At 41.0% G+C, this 16,323-nt stretch overlaps 1 protein-coding gene across 2 annotated transcripts; it reads left to right on the top strand.

Annotated features, from left to right (window-relative positions):
* Nucleotides 1-1,098: 1,098 nt before the first annotated feature.
* CCZ1 (CCZ1 homolog, vacuolar protein trafficking and biogenesis associated) lies at nucleotides 1,099-16,105 on the top strand. Of its 2 annotated transcripts, XM_082490419.1 has the most exons (15): nucleotides 1,099-1,266; nucleotides 2,982-3,079; nucleotides 3,202-3,295; nucleotides 3,393-3,467; nucleotides 4,474-4,521; nucleotides 5,153-5,236; nucleotides 7,508-7,683; nucleotides 8,309-8,390; nucleotides 9,035-9,096; nucleotides 9,810-9,921; nucleotides 10,548-10,581; nucleotides 10,942-11,059; nucleotides 13,268-13,426; nucleotides 14,499-14,626; nucleotides 15,766-16,105. In XM_082490419.1, exons 1-15 carry the CDS (start codon nucleotides 1,162-1,164, stop codon nucleotides 15,819-15,821), a joined length of 1,431 nt encoding a protein of 476 aa, XP_082346545.1. In that variant the 5' UTR covers nucleotides 1,099-1,161; the 3' UTR covers nucleotides 15,822-16,105. The 2 variants fall into 2 exon arrangements, with proteins under 2 accessions (XP_082346545.1, XP_082346546.1); XM_082490420.1 differs by lacking the exon at nucleotides 14,499-14,626 and having other exon boundaries at nucleotides 14,662-16,105.
* Nucleotides 16,106-16,323: the final 218 nt, after the last annotated feature.

Raw genomic sequence — 16,323 nt, forward strand, 5'->3', positions numbered from 1 at the left:
CCACACAGTGCTCCTCCAGCACTGAATTGGGTTCTCAAGTAAGCCATCAGCTGCGGAGGCTCACAGGGACCATCCAGAATGACACTACCAGCACTGAAAGTAATATAAACTGAGTGATGATAGGAACTGAAATAATAACAAACACAAAAAATTAAAAACTCAAGAAATACTGTTTGCTTTCAGATTTAATCTGGCACAAATTTAAGAAAGCTTGCCGGTATGTTTTTCTAAATGATCTGGCGAAATGAGATGCTCAATTTTATCTTTTATACCTTACCTCAGTGTCCATTTAAGCAATTATGTAAGTTTATTCAGATTCTTAAAGTTCATACTCCTATAGAGAAGCAAAGTGATCCATCTTTTACCATCTAGCTGGTTTTACTTCTAATTGAGTTCACATGAATTTTGATTAAAACTGGAATTGAAAAGTAACATAAATACGGAGTACTTTATTAGTAAAATGCCACTATCTTAAATGTGCCAGACAAAAAAAAAAAAAAAAAAAAAAAATCGGATTAAATGTAATATATCTATTTATGGAGAAAGGATTACCTCCACTAAGTGATGCTGGATGACATTTCCTTCAACACATTCAAACTTGTAGATGTCATCTTTCAAATCTCGGATTTTACCTCTAAAAATAAAGCGTTTCTACTTTTTTTTTCAGCTGCCAGTAGCTTTGATAGGACGAGAAAGGCACTGAACTGCGCTGTTTGCTCTTCCGACATGGGAGGCCACACCGTGCTTTGGCACTGCGGCACCCGGGGCCGCGCTCCCCGCCGACGGAGGGGCTGTGGCTGGGGAGCCCCGGAAGCGCTCAGGGCGCACCGGCCAGGCACGGTCTCTTGCTGAGGGAAGACCGGCCCCCCAGGCTCCCGCGAGCCCCCAGACCACCGGGCAGTGCCGGGAGGCACCGGCCCCGGCCCGGCCAGCCCCGCGCTCCAGCCGGACACCTGCCGTTCCTCCCCCCGCCGGCGGGAGCGCTGCCGAGCGCGGCCCGCCGCCGGCCCCGCGCAGCACTTCCGGCGCCGCTCCGTGCTCTTCCGGGGCGGGGGAAGAAGGCGGAAGTGCTGCGGGGCCGGCGCCGGCGGAGGGCCCTGGGCTGCTCCCTCATGGTGTGTGGCGGCTGCCGGCCCCAGGCGCGCTCGCTTCAGGCTCAATATGGCGGCGGCGGCGGTGGGGGGAGCCGGCCAGGAGAAGCAGCTCGCTCCCACTCTGCTCAGTTTCTTCATCTACAACCCCAAGCTGGGGCCCAAAGAGGGAGAGGTACCAGGGGGTGGGGGGGTGGGGCTGTGGGGCGGGGAGGGCATTCCCGACCCCGCTCCCGCTCCGGCCCGGCCCGGCCCGGCCCGGCCCGCCGCAGGGCCCCGAGGCGGCCGTCCGGGCTCTGCGGCCCCTCCCGAGGCCTAGGCCCGCGGGGCGGCCCCGAGCGGGGCGGGGCGGGCGGGAGCGGCGGCACTGCCCGCCGCCGGCACCGGGGCGGTACCGACCGTCTGCGGCGGAGCCGCCGGCAGCGGCAGCCGCCTGCTGCGGAGTAAAAAGGAACGGTAACCCAGAGCGCTTTCCACAGCGGCCTGTGCGATACTGGGGGTGGGGAGCTGGTCTGTCAGTAACTTCGCTTTTACTGATGCAGTCGCTTTTTCTGAAAATAATTTTCTCCGGGTAGATAGCTTAGCGTTTAACTTAGTTAAAATCAAGTTAGTGGTAGTATCTTCTTGCTGTTGTGATCTTTAATAAGTAAATTCAAGGTGTAGTTTCTGTTTTTAGATAACAGCGTATTGTGTGGTTCATGTGATAAATCTTTAGTGTAACTAGTTTTTGAACAGGGCAGCGTACTTACGTCCTTACTAACGACCAGGCTGATGGGACTGAGCGCGGCCTTAACAAGCCCAGGGTGGCCCCGGGCTGGGGGAAGCTGATGATACGCTGGAGGCAGGGCTGCGGTTCGGAGCTCGGTTCGGGCCTCGGTGAGCTGAGGAAAGGGACTCGCGGAAGCCTCGTGGAGCTCAACGAAGGCAAACGCAAAGTCCTGGCTGCGGGATGGAATAATCTCATGCACCATGACAGGCCAGGGGCCGACTGGTTAGAAAGCAGCTTGGCAAAACCGGCCCAGGGAGTCCTAGTGAACAACGGGTTGTGTGTGAATCAGCAGTGTGCCCTTGTGGCAGTGGAAACTAAGAGTGTACAGGGCTGTGTGTGTGAGCCTGCAGGAGCAGCTCAGGTAAAGCGATTGCTTCCCCTCTGTTCAGCACTCGTGAGACTGAGCACTGTGTCCATCTGGGGCTTCCCAGAGTAGGACAAATGCTGACAGCCTGCAGCAAGCCCAGTGGAGGGCCCCTGCATTGGTCAGGGGGCCGCAGTCCATGATGTAGCAGGAGAGCCTCAGATAACTGGATTTGTGCAGCCTGAAGAGATGATGTGGAAGGGGGTCTGATGGCTGTCTTCACCTGCCTAAAGGGTGGCTATAGAAGATGGAATCGGGTTCTTCTTGAAGTGAGAGGGTGAGAGGTAATGGAAGAAGTTCCAGCAAGGGAAATTCTGATGAGATAGAAGAAAAAATTTTCACAGTAAGGTGGTCAAACAGCAGGACGGGGCCCGGAAAGGTTGCGGAATCTCCATCTTTGGAGACAGACAGAACTTGACTGGACAAGTCCTTGAGCAATCTGAGCTAGCTTTGAAGCTAGCCGTGTTTTGATCTGGCTTTGAAGCTATCCTTGCTTTGAGCTAGCTGTGAAGTGACATGGGTCTGTGATTTCAATAGCCTTCAATTTGTAAAGCATTTTGAGATATCTTGGGATGACTGACTGCTTAAGTGTGCTTAAATATGCCTTTTATTACAGAAGCCCATTTAGGTACAAGATAAAATTCTGCCTATGAAGTTAAGAGATTAAAGTTAAAAAACAAGCAAACCATGAACTCGGTATTCTTTCACTGTCATTCTGTTAAAATACATTTGCTTTGATTCTTTTTTCAAATTTTAGGAAGAAAAGAAGATTCTCTTCTATCACCCAAATGAAGTAGAAAAGAATGAAAAAATTAGAAATGTAGGACTATGTGAAGCTATAGTACAATTTACGAGGTATGAAGTCTGAGTGCATGGCTCATTGGGAAATTTAAAACACAGTGTTTGTGCTAACACAATCATGTGTTTTCTTTTTGTGTGTATAAATATCTGTGTCTACATATATGTTTTCTTTCCAGGACCTTTAGTCCAACAAAACCTGCAAAATCCCTACATACGCAGAAGAATAGACAATTTTTCCATGAACCTGAAGAAAATTTCTGGATGGTCATGGTACTTATGCATATGATATGCATATTTCTAACACATCATACTGCAATGTTCTCAATGCATTCTGCATTGTCTAATACCAGCCTGTTCCACTTTCTAGGTTGTACGGAATCCCATAATAGAAAAACACAAAGATGGAAAGCCAGTCTATGAATATCAGGAAGAAGAATTACTGGTAATACTGAACTTTTTCTTTCTTTTTTTTTTTTCCAAACGGATTATGTTGTACTTTAAGAGTACCTCCAGAAATATCTTAGTTTGATTCTTCTTGAGCTGCCACCAAATTGATTTTTATATATATTTCCATAAATGGAAAAAGGGCAAAGTACTTTTCAATAAAGAAGAGAACAAGATAGGGGATTATCCAGATAGCAGTTCAACATCACCCAATAAACATAAGTAAAATGTACAGCTGTGAGACTTCTAGCTTGGAATAGGTGAATATTTATGAGGATCTGTTTGTTCTTGCAAGATTTTAAATCTAGTTGTTTTTATTAGGTTTAAGTATACATGTATACTTTCTTAAGTATATTTTCACAAGACTGCTAGTAATCTTTATTAATAATGTGGGAAAACAAACAGCTCAACTGCTATGGGATTTCTTGTCCAAACTGCAGTATGATTAGGTCAGCTTAATTGGATACAGGAAGGTATTTGGCCGGGTGGGATAATGTTTACAAAGCTGGTTGCTTGTGCTGTCTCCATTCATTACAGTGTGCACTAGTTCTGTTCCTCATTGTGATCCAAGAAAAGGGTTGGTATCATAGGCACTCTTTTGCCAGGCAAACAATAAAATAAGTATTTTTTTCATCGGGGTTAAGATCCTGGCCCAGTAAAAACCTGCTGTGGTGTCCCACCTCCCTTAGCCTGTGACCTGGCTGAAGAGAAAAATAGTCAGAAATAAGTTCATTCTAACTGGTATCATGTGCATGAGTTAATAAGGTGCTTTTGGTATTAAATGTAAGGGGGGAAGGGACTCCCTTTATTGAAATAGTACTTTATAAGTACAAAGAAATTTCCAGATGCTATTTCCAGACTCAAAATGCTATTTAACTTTGCAGAGATTGATTTTTCTAATTTGTGTTTGCTGGCTCTTCAAAAACATATGTTATCTGTAGCTCAGCCAAAATATTTGAAATTCTGCCTCCGCTTATACTGATATCCTGCTCTCTTTTCTGCAGGACAAGGTTTATAGTTCGGTGCTACAGCAGTGCTACAGCATGTACAAGGTAGAGTTAATACAGGCTCCTCTTCTGGGCGGAGAAGAGATCCTCATGGTAGCATCAGGATGTGCAAGCTCGTCATGGCTTTGACGTTCTTGTCTCATCACTGTTGTCTGCTCGTTTCCTGAAGCTCTAATGGTGTTGATGGAAGAGAAAAATGAAGCTTTTGCAGTTACCTGTGCTGGTTCATTACCTTATTGTAAAAATAAGAGCCTTCTAATTTCTCTGAAGTCCAGATTTCTTCTTTCGCAGGCAGTTACACTACAAAGCATTTGATTTTGACGGTGTTAGGTATTATCTGTTGGAGATATGCTCTTGCTTTCTAAAAGCCAGATTGATGGCCTTTACCTGCTACTGTAAGATACTTAAGCGACACAGATAAATAATTTCTCTACCATCAAAGAGTTTAGTTTCCTTTTCAATCTAATTCTACCACTGCTGCCATACATACCTGGACTCTGCAAATTTGAGAGAGATCTTTTCAATAAAGAAGGGTTACATTTGCATCTATGTGGAGTCCAAGTACTGAGAAACAGGAGCTGTATTGTAATCTAGTTATATTCATGGCAAAGTTAGAAGAAATTATTGTAAATTAATACCCAACTGACTGATTTTTTTTTTTTTCTTTTAACTGTAGCTTTTCAATGGCACATTCCTGAAAGCCATGGAAGATGGAGGTGTAAAAGTTCTAAAGGAGAGACTAGAGAAATTCTTCCATCGGGTAAGACCTTATTTTGCAGGCACATACAGTGTGCTTCTGCATTGCAAATAAAATGCAAAAATCTTCTCTAGGTGGCTGCAGTGTAACTAACACATAGGCAGTGGAAAAGGTGTAGCGGCAACACAAAAGTCTGGCTATTTTTTCAAATACTTCCTGCTTCCTACTAACATGGTAGGGTCTTTAAATGGGAGTTGAACCACAAGCAGGGTTATGGCTTCATGGAACAGCTTGGAATCATGGATTCTTATGGAATCATGTTCATCCTTTGGAAATTCTGCTTTAACATTTGAATTAGTTAGCGTGGTAAGTCTGTGCAGACCTATTTGAGTAGCTGTTGCAGAATCATTCAGGTTGGAAGGAATCTGGAGAGGTCATCTAGTTCAGCCCTCAAAGTAGGGTAACACTGAATTTGAACTAGGCTGTGTAGGGCTTTGCCTGGTTGAGTCTTGAAAATACCCAGGGGTGGAGATTCCACAACTGCAGGCGCGGACTGAAAGTCCCACAGTGCTGTGAAGCAACGGATAGTTGTAATTTTTAACTTCTCCCTGCCACCCTGCCCCCCACGTGGAATTAGTAGTCATGCCTGATAAGGTTTCAGGAAATACTGCCTTGGTTATAATTAGTCTTCAGAATTTAATTTCAATCTTTAAAAGCAAATGTTTTAGTAAAAGGATGGGAAGCAAAACCTATTTCTGAGCAAGAAATCCATCAAATATTATTCAGGTATTTTTCACATGAATAACTGACTGAGTAGTCACGTCTGGCAGAATTTTGAGTTCCTACATGAAAAGTTTCATCAAGTTAGCTTTAAAAGGTGGCAACAGTGCCTGCCTGCCCCCATTTTTCTCGTTTGCACGGAAGGAAACAGAGGACTGCTGTCAGCAGTTAGTTCTGTTGTGGTAGAGATGCGAATGTAGATATCTCTGATAATGATGGAGTGTAGACACTGTATACGGGTGTTTAAAATTTTGTTCTCTTAGCAGGTTTTTAAAATAACACAGTATTGTGTCGGTGTAAACAAAAGTACAGTTCCTTTTTATTTTTAGCCTTTGCTTGTGGGTTTTTGGCTTTTTTGCTTGTTTTTTGTAAGACTGTTGTAGACTCTAGAATGAACACTTGGCATAAGGAGTTCTTGTCTGATTAGCTGGCATATGCTTCTGTCTTGACTAAATTAAAAAATAGAGCATGGCAAAAGGGGAAGTAATAGATTTTTATCTTTAAAACATCGTTTTTCTTTGAAATTCCTACTGAAGATAAAACAGTAATCGCTATAGATTTGTATAACAGAAAGAAATCCAAGGAAAAGTTGTTTCTCTTTTTCACTGGGGAATTAGAAACGCTTAAAAAGTTTGGTCATGCAAATTGTCCTGTTATAACCCTACTGAACTAATTGGCTGCATGTTGCTGGCAGGCTTGGACTGCGCCGAAACTCTGAAAGGTAATCAGACTTGGATTATAAACTGTGACAGAGATCTGTCATACTACTTTTCTGCAAGTATTTTACTTCTTGGTGTTTTGGTAATGTGAAATGACTGTAGAGGGAGCCACTGGATAACTCATCTTTCACAGAGCAGAACGTTTGATAGTGCATTTGAAATCTCTTGCTAAAGGTTACAGTCTATCAAGAAAGAGCATAATACAAAGTATCTCTTCCTTTGCGTGTTGAAAACTAATGAATTTATCTGCTAATATTTCTATGGAGTTAGTTCTCAAATTAAATAATAGTAAGATAGGCTGTGCTTTCTTATCCTCTCAAAAGATCTTGAGCTAGCCTTAACAGCTGTTGTCGCTATGATTAAATAATAGCAAGCTGACATTGGGAGTCATATTCACACATAGAACCATAGAGTGGTTTGGGTTGGAAGGGACCTTTAAAGGCCATTAGTCCACCCCCCTGCCGTGGGCAGGGACATCTTCAACTAGATCAGGGCACTCAGAGCCCCGTTGAATGTTTCCAGGGATGGGGCATCTCCCATCTCTCTGGGCAACCTGGGCCAGCGTTTCATCACCCTCACAGTAAAGAATTTCTTCTTTGTATCTACTCTTAATCTACCTTCTTCTAGTTTAAAATTACCCCTTGTCCTGTCGCTACAGGCTCTGTTAAAAAAGTCTGTCCCCACATGAAGGAGTATGTCATACAAGCAGAATTGGAAAGGGTTTATTTTTTTGATTGTTAGTGTAGATTACTGGGGATTAGACTCAACTCGTCATTTAAATCTACATATTGGAAGTTTTCTGAATTCTAAAAACCAACTGTCATTATTCTCTTAGTACTTGCAGACACTGCATTTACAGTCTTGTGATCTGCTGGATGTGTTTTGTGGAATCAGCTTCTTTCCACTGGATAAAATGACTTACTTGAAAATTCAGTCATTTATTAATAGGATGGAAGAAAGCCTAAACATAGTCAAGTATACTGCATTTCTCTACAATGACCAGCTTATCTGGTAGGTAGTTCAATAACTCTTCTGTGTCTTTAACTTTTTCTTCTATAAATAAGTGCCGTAATAGCAAAGCTTCTGAGACAGTGAGAGAGCTGCATGAAAATGAGAAAACTGGATGGTAAGACGAGTCATATGTAAGAAGGGCATTTATCTTTGGCTTTAAAATCTCTAACCTATACCAAATGATTTCATCCAAGTTGGCCGGAGGAGCAGCTAGAGAAGTGTTCTTGTAATTTCCATTGCACAGAGCCTCTGTGCATACACACAGGTTCCTCTGTAGGACCTTTTAGTAGAGAAGGTTAATTAAATGATTGTTCTTTATGTGGTTCTGAACCAGCAAGTTGCAATGCTTGTGAAGAGTTCTACTTAAAAATGGACTTAAGAATAGCAAACTTGATTTTTGTTTAAATATTGTTACTATTTCTCTTCTGGTTTAAGGCTAATTTAGATGTGTTTTGTATTTAGCAAAAAACCTAACATTTTATTAAAAATGAATGTTCTGGGATTGAATCTACTGAGACATTGAAATGTTGCTAGTTTGGTGTGTGCTTTGCCTGAGCTTTGGTTAGAGGAATCTGAACTGCTGCACAAGCATGACTTGCATTTCTTTTTCTCCCTGATGTTCTAGGAGTGGACTTGAACAAGATGACATGAGAATTTTGTACAAATATCTCACAACGTCTCTGTTTCCAAGGCACATGGAGCCTGAGGTATGGGAGTTGGTTTGCGGGGGGAGAAGAGGTTGTTCTTGGGTTTGGGTTTTGTGTTTGGTTGGGGTTTTTTTTAATTCTTTTGTTTATCTGGTACCATTAAGGGCTAAAATACCAGAGAAGAGTATCTCTCTTCCCTCCCCTCTTAAAATTTAGTTTAGGAATTCTGAGACTTGTTGCTTTCAGGGCGCTTTACTAAGCTCAGTAGTATTTGCACCTAACGCTTACAACATGAATTGTGCTGATGATTTGAACATGGGATGGTGATAGAGAGTTCACTGAATGTCGATACCTGATGACTGTTCAATACTGCAAATGAATCACTTCATTTGGTGAAATCACTTCATGGTGAAATGCAGCATGGAGTGCCATAAAACCACCGGAGTTAGTTATCCCTCCACACATCAAAAAGCTCCATAAGCGAAGTTTTAAAATTAATAAATGCAAAATCAGAATGCCCTGCTCTGTCAGCATCTCTTATGCTTTAGCTGTACCTCCTTCACCTTACACCAAGACTATACATTTTCAAGAGTGGTAATTTCTGCAGATGGTTTTCTTTTATTTGATTTAAAGGCACTCCACAAAAAGTAACAGCAAATACCTCTAAGTTGGTTTTTTTTTGCGTGTGTTCTTTTTCGTCTCAGTTAGCGGGAAGAGATTCTCCAATCCGTGCTGAAATGCCAGGAAATCTACAACACTATGGAAGGTAGCTCTTGTTTACTCTCACCATCTACTGCTGCTTCCCTCGAGGGCAAAATGTTTGGGAGGAGTCTTTTGAGTACATAGTCCACACACGGCTCATTCTAGAGGGTCACACAGTAGTTGGTGCAATGTAGAACTTGACCTCTGGGAAAAAAAAAAAGAGAAAAGGTTTCATTAACATTATGACGTGTTTATTTTTCTTCCCCGCTGTTCTTAATGCACTCCATGAAATTTTTTGGAAGTGCCCCTGTCATTTCTTCTCAGTCAGGCACTTCAGACAAAGGTGTAGAATTATTCTAGAGATTTATCTATTTATTTTTCTTCTGTGCTCAGTGTGTCAGAGTGGGCAATTCTGTACTTAAGCAGCTGAGCAACGTTATTTTGAATAAATGTGGGTTTGGACATATTTCTTTAATCACAATAATTCCTCTTGCCTGATTTATTGTATTCTTTTGGGATCAAGGCACTGGCACACACTCCCTGTCCTGTGTCCAGCCATCCCTGCCCCAAGTTTAGGTGTTTCTAATACACCACTGCTCTACATAAAACTAATTTGAATGTACTGTTGGAGAGCAAAGGAAGAGTGCTTTCCCAGTAGCAACAAACAAAGGGTTTTTAAAGATAGTCACAACTTGAATGCGGAAAGAGTTTTGTTGTTGTTTCTTTGATCTCCGCGGTTTATTTCCTTGGTGTCTGACCTATGGAATTATTTCCTAGGTTTCTTACTGGACCTTTAAATCTTAATGATCCGGAAGCAAAATGCCGTTTCCCCAAAATATTTGTTAACACTGATGACACTTACGAAGAGCTTCATTTAATTGTTTATAAGGTATTACATTTTTCTCTCCAATTATTCCACAGAATTAGGAATCTATACACAATGAAGACAACAATGATGTGAAGTACTTATGAATTATATAAAAAAAATGCAGTGATATGACCAGGTCAAAGCAAAGAGACAGGAAACTCTTTGGTGTTTCTAGCAACAAGCTTTAAAGCCTGAATCCTCTTCTGTCTCCTCCTGTACTCTCCCCAAAACAAACAGTTGTTTTATTAAAACCGAATACCAGCCTTCAGTTACTTTAAGTGGTTTCATACCTGGCCTTATGTAGCATTAAACAATAAAACAAAAAACTAACTTTTTTTTAATTAAATGCAAGTTTCTTGCAGACACGTATCCTTGCATAAAATGCATTTTTAGCAAATTTTACCTTTCCACTCCACCTTAGAAACTGCTAACTGGGCTGAATTTTAAAACCCTAAATATCCTGTGTTGTGCAGGGTTGCAAAGAGATTATCCCATCAAAGGGTTACCTTTAAACTGGTTTGGTGTTTATTTTTGTAATTTAACTGGTTTACCTCTGTGTGACCTCACTGAATTGTTGTCATTTATTTGAGGTAGTTGAGGTAACCTGTTGTAAATGTGTTTTTTTGCTTTAACTTTTTTTGTTCCAGGCCATGAGTGCAGCTGTCTGCTTTATGATTGATGGTAAGTACCTGTTAGCATCACTTACTTGGCAAGACCTAGTACAAAATGCTATTACATGCAGCTTATTTTACTCTTGAAAAATACTCTCGTTAATTTGTTATTTGAGTCTGTTCTTCGTGAAGGCTCTTATCAGTCTTTTGATTTTTGTTCCAGTGGTGTAACTAACTCAATTTACACAATAAAATGAGTAAATATTGCTTCAGTTAGCCATGTGCTTTCAAAATCATCCATAAGGTTATAATTAAGAGAGAAATTTGTGCCAGGACTCTCACTGATGTTTAATGAAAACAACTACAGAAACTGTACCTTCAGCTGTGGGAAGAGAATCTCATCTCTCCCTCTCCTTTACCCACCCCCTAGCTTCCATTCCACCTACGCTGGAGTTTTGCCGTAAACTGGACAGCATTGTTGGACCTCAGCTCACCGTGTTGGCATCGGACATATGTGAACAGTACAACATCAACAAGAGAATATCGGGGTTTGTACCACATGTCTGTTCCTGTTGCAGTCCCCCATTAGTTGGTTAAAAAGTAGGTTTAATGAACTGCTTAAATAATGGTAATGTGAGCCCAAATGTTGAAAGCATTGAGTTAACTGTGTACTTTAAATGATGTTTATCTGCCTTTCCACATCTTAAGCATTTATAAACTGCCTGTTGTTACTTCAGGGAGACCTAAATATGCAACAACGTATATATTATTAATTTAGGATCTAATGTTTATTGTGCGGTTGCTGAAACCTTCATCCTCTATGTGCATAATTGTTGCAGAAAAAATAATGTAAATATTAAGATAAATTTCAGTATTGTCAATTGAGATTCCAGCTCCTCATCCCCCAGCTGACAGCAGATTACTCAGATACAAGAGGTGGAACTTACAGGTTTTGCTTCTTTCCTATGTGGAACCTAGCTGACCCGTGGAGATGCTGAGTCCTATACATTACTGCACTTGCAGAAATGCGTGCAAGGTGGGAAACGTGCCGGCTGAAGGGGTAGTCATCTGTCACTGACCCCCATGTTGAAGCAGAGAAGTAGCAGTTCCTGCAAAATCTTAACTTTAGTTCATACTTTCTAACTTTTCTTGAGGAAAACAGAATCTCATAATGTTCACAAACAGCCCTTGGGCTAGTAGAACATTTGAGTTGAAAAAAAAACAAAACAATAAAAAATATCAGTGTGTTTGTTGTGCTGATTTCCTTGGACTTCTGCTTTGACTTTCTGCGATTCTGTATAATGTCAAAGAGAACTGTATTTTTCACATCGAATGGACACTGACAGCACTAGCTCTGAGGAGTACCTTGGGCACAGGTACTTCCAGCTTGGGCGGAGTGTCTGTAACTCTGTTACAAATCCAAAGGGAAAATGAAGGGCTAAATACTAGAACAACTTTTGTTTAACAGTTTGAAATGGGGACTTTAGTAAGTGGATTATTTGGTTACAATGCAAGCTTGAAAGTTGAGTACTTTTTTCCAGAATTACTACTACTTGAAGCATTGCCTTGTATAGTAGGTGAAGAAAAAACTCTTATTTTTTCTGTTTTGCAGGACTAAGGTAATGACTTGGGGGGGAAATGTCAAATGAAAAAGAATGTTAATGCTTTGGAAAATATACCTCACTTAAAACTATAGCTGGCTTTCCATAAAATCGTATTTATTTTTAGATAGATTTGTTAGTTAGGGAAGCAAGAACAGCATCGCATATGACAACAAAAGAGGAATTAAACCAAAGATTGGTGTGTGAATGAGCTTATTTAGTGGTAGAATGCCAAATCAGCAAAATTGCAGGGTATAGAATAGGATGTGCTTGAAATTCTGCCAGTCTACTAAATCATTAAACTTGGGGGGAGGGGGGGGTTAATGTCATCTGGGACTGGCTTTGGCAGCTTTACCTCTTTTAAAGTTTAATGCCATGGTGCCCTGAAAACATGATACAGTTTCTTGAGACTAATGGATGTGGGTGACAGAGAGGAAGGGTATCTAGTCGTTCGCTAAGGTGCGTGGTGTCATCACAGTATCTACCAGATTCTAAATAATACATAGCCACAAGCGCCAACTGCTATAGCCAGTGTTTGCCGGTCTGAATTTGTTGTGACTTCTACCAAAACTACAGCTCTAAGTGACAGATTTCATATTAACTTAATAAAAGAGGAAACAGAGGAAGGCTGCCAAGGCAGGAGTTTGAAAATAGTCTCTTGGTTGGCCCACACAAATGATGAGGGGAAGAGTTCTTCCTTTTGATTGTAACAAATAACAGACACATGAGTGGAAGATTACTTATCAATCAAATTAAAGACCTAGCATCCATTCAAACCAGACTGGAGTGGCACAGGGGAGCAAGGGAACAAAATGGGGACAGAGAAAAAACAGCTCATTAGAAAAATGCAAATACCGCTGGTTAGTGGGACAAGGCCTTCAGGCTGCCCTGTGCCTGTTCACTGGCGCCGAAGCGGAAAAACTGGTTGTTTTTGCAGGCTGGCGCTTTTTTTATTATTTTTTTTTTAAAAGCGTTAAAATGAAGTTTGATCATGCCGCAAATCTTGATGAACCTTTATCTTTTCAATGGGAAGGTAACTTCAGGATGTCTGAGTAAGCTTTGTACTGGCTCGTTACCTGTTCTCTGTGACGCCTGTGCTTACAGAACATGTCGGTGTCGGTATTCACTACTTTTTTTTTTTTTTTTAAATCTTAGGGCTGAGAAGGAGCCTCAGTTTAAGTTTATCTATTTCAATCACATGAACCTGGCAGAGAAAAGTACCATTCACATGAGGAAAACACCCAGTGTATCGCTTGCATCTGTTCACCCTGACCTCATGAAGATTCTCGGTGACATCAACAGTGACTTCTCCAGGTAATGCTTAAGTATTAAATAGCCTGTAACTCCTGCTAAGGAGATTTTTTTCACAAGTGGAGCTTTCATCTCTTTTTGTTCACGGATGGCTACTTGTAGCTCTGTGAGATAAATGGTGTAACATGGGTCATATTTGGTGTTTTGTGTTGGTTTAGAAGTAGTCTGTCTTCAGTTGTCCTTTCGAAAAACAATTTAAAGAAGGACCAGGGCCTCTCTTCAAGAAAACATCTAATCTATTTGAAGCTTCAGAGTAGCCATAACAAACTTAGAAGGGATGTGAAGCCTTGTGCTTTTGCACTGAAGTCTGCCTAATCTGTGGGTAAGTAGTATAAAGGACAGGGAAACCCGCTTCTGCCTGTATCGCACCCTCCTCTGGAACAGCTGGCTGCTTTTAGGGCTCAGACAACAGACGAAACGCAAACCTTGCAGTTCCTACAGTGCTGCTGACAGAGAAGAGAACTGGCTGCTTCTCAGTGGGTATTGTGTGTCAAGGTGGGAGAGACCCTCTGTCACTATAAAAATTAATAAAGAACACGAAAATGCTGAATGATTGTGATGTCCGTAACTAACTAGTGACTAGCAATCTTCCCGCTCTGCTGAAGGACAAGGCTTTAATTTTTCTATAAGTTAAAAAAGAATGTTTCATCATGTTGTGGAAGTACTGGGTAGTGACAGCTTTATGTAATAGATCTTGTTGTTGGGCACAGTTCAGCTCTAGGTTTAACAATGAGATCAGCGAAAGCTTAGTTTCACAACACCATCTCCAACTTTCGGTATTCGGTCACTGCATAGCAAATCATAACTCTATACCGTGTGTCTCCAGCCGTACGGAGGATGGGTGTTTATTCAGAGCACTGGAGCATGTGGCTGCTGGACAAACTCATGACTTGCTCAGCTGGGGATGTAATTGTCCTCAGAAGCCACTTCTGAAGCCTGAGCTAGTGTTGGTAGTGTGTCTCTGATACTGTACAACCCCAACGATTTATGATGATAAGCTGTCCTAACGATTACAAATAAAGTTGTTGAAAATGACCTTGCTGCCACCTTCTTTGCTTTCTAAAACTTCTTTCAGAGTTGAAGAAGATGAGGAAATTATTGTGAAGGCAATGAGTGATTACTGGGTAGTTGGGAAAAAGTCTGACCAGCGAGAACTGTATGTTATTTTGAATCAAAAAAACGCAAATCTGATTGAAGTTAATGGTAAGGATTGTTTGTTTTATTACCTTTAAATACAGTTACTACTAAAATGTATGTCCCTGGAGAAGTAATAAAATCCATCTCAGAAGAAATCTAGAGAGGGATTGATCTATGATAGACGAGGTAAGTTTGCATAAGTTTTTAGTCTGCTTTCTACCAGCTGTGAAAGAAGAGCATAAATATTCAGCAGACATTCTTAATAATTAATCAGTCATTCTTCCTCCTTCAGATAATAGAGCTCTGTGAGCTTAGTTTAGGAGTAATTAATGAAGCCTAGTAGAGGTGAGAGATGGACATATTGACATGTGAGTTAGGTTTTATTTGCCAGTGATCCATGGGTAGGTTACTCGTACAGCATGTCTATCCCATCAGTGATCCGCACTCCAGCGTTGTCTTGTTTCTAATGCTGTTTTGAGAATGATTTACTATGACTAAGAGGGCAAATTAAGATGCAATAAGCTTTTAAATAGACTAAGACAAATGGCAGTTTGAGTCTTGCAGCGACTTTAGGGCACTCTGTTTTAACAGGCGGCCATGTGCTCACTTGGATGATGGGGAAGAATGAATACTTTTCCGAGACCAAAGCCTAGCAGCCTAAATTTTAAAAAGGGGAATGAGTTGCATGACTTACACGATGATACCTGATTGTCTTTGAGGATCAAACCTGCCATATAGAAAGAGTAAATGAGTGTTTCTGTGCCTGATAAACTGAGGGAGCACTGCTACCCCCAAAGTGTCATCTGCTAAATGGCACATAGGGAGAGTTTTGCTGACTTGATTTACTGTAACAGCCTACACCAATCCCTCCCTCCCCTGCAGAGGGGTTACAATGTGCCTTCCTGTGTTGAAGCTCAGTCTTTCGCTGTTGCAGTGTAAAACGGCCCAGCAGCAAACTCAAACCATCATTTACACTTGAGCTACTCAGAATGCAACTCATCTTTCAGACAGTGTGAAACACCAGACTTGACTCGACTTTCTCTTACTGAAGACAGAATACAATTAAGTATATTTCTACATTAGAAACTCCTAGGTTTCTTCTGTTTGAATTTAATTATATTTTCATTGATGATCCCTGGGGTTTTTCTTGCAGAGGTTCCTGTGAAATATCATACTGACATACCTTATTTTTATTTTTTCTACAGAAGAAGTGAAGAAGCTTTGTGCAACACAGTTCAATAATATTTTCTTCTTGGATTGATCTGCAAAGGGCTGATTTATTGAAGATGTCAATGTCAGACACTTGTTCAACATGAAAAGTTATTAGTCATATTATTGACTGGAATAATGACAATAGTAAAGCAATACTTGCTTTGTAAGAATCAAAATTTCTACTAAAATCTGTAAACTGATCATAAAATTTTTAGATTTTAAAAATATTTATGTGCAAACTAATTAAAAATCAGTCTGAATTCATCTGTACCATTCCATTCTGATAATGTTATGTGAATATTTTACTGGAAAATAAACCTAATAATTGTTACACTTTCAAGGGCATCTTTTTGTTTTCCTGTGCTCATTTGCATCATGGTGTGACTTTCTGCTAATCTGCACTGTGAAACTGGTTACAGCAGACCCCTGAAAAAGGACCTCTCTAGGTTGACCTGTTCTTTGCAGCTCCTGCTTCAGCCTCATTTACCTTCTTTGTCGAATTCTTACATACTTGTTTATATGCAGTACTTCAGTCAAATAGGCCATGTTTT

Source organism: Vanellus vanellus (assembly GCF_965231255.1).
Source record: "Vanellus vanellus genome assembly, chromosome: 14".
Lineage (NCBI taxonomy): Eukaryota > Metazoa > Chordata > Aves > Charadriiformes > Charadriidae > Vanellus > Vanellus vanellus.

Bases quoted from the DNA above. Each gene is read 5' to 3' on its own strand.
- CCZ1 (XM_082490419.1), top strand. From the start codon at position 1,162: ATGGCGGCGGCGGCGGTGGGGGGAGCCGGCCAGGAGAAGCAGCTCGCT. The intron at 11,060-13,267 runs GTTTGTACCACA...TTTAAATCTTAG, and splicing joins ATCAACAAGAGAATATCGGG to GGCTGAGAAGGAGCCTCAGT. The intron at 13,427-14,498 runs GTAATGCTTAAG...AACTTCTTTCAG, and splicing joins ATCAACAGTGACTTCTCCAG to AGTTGAAGAAGATGAGGAAA.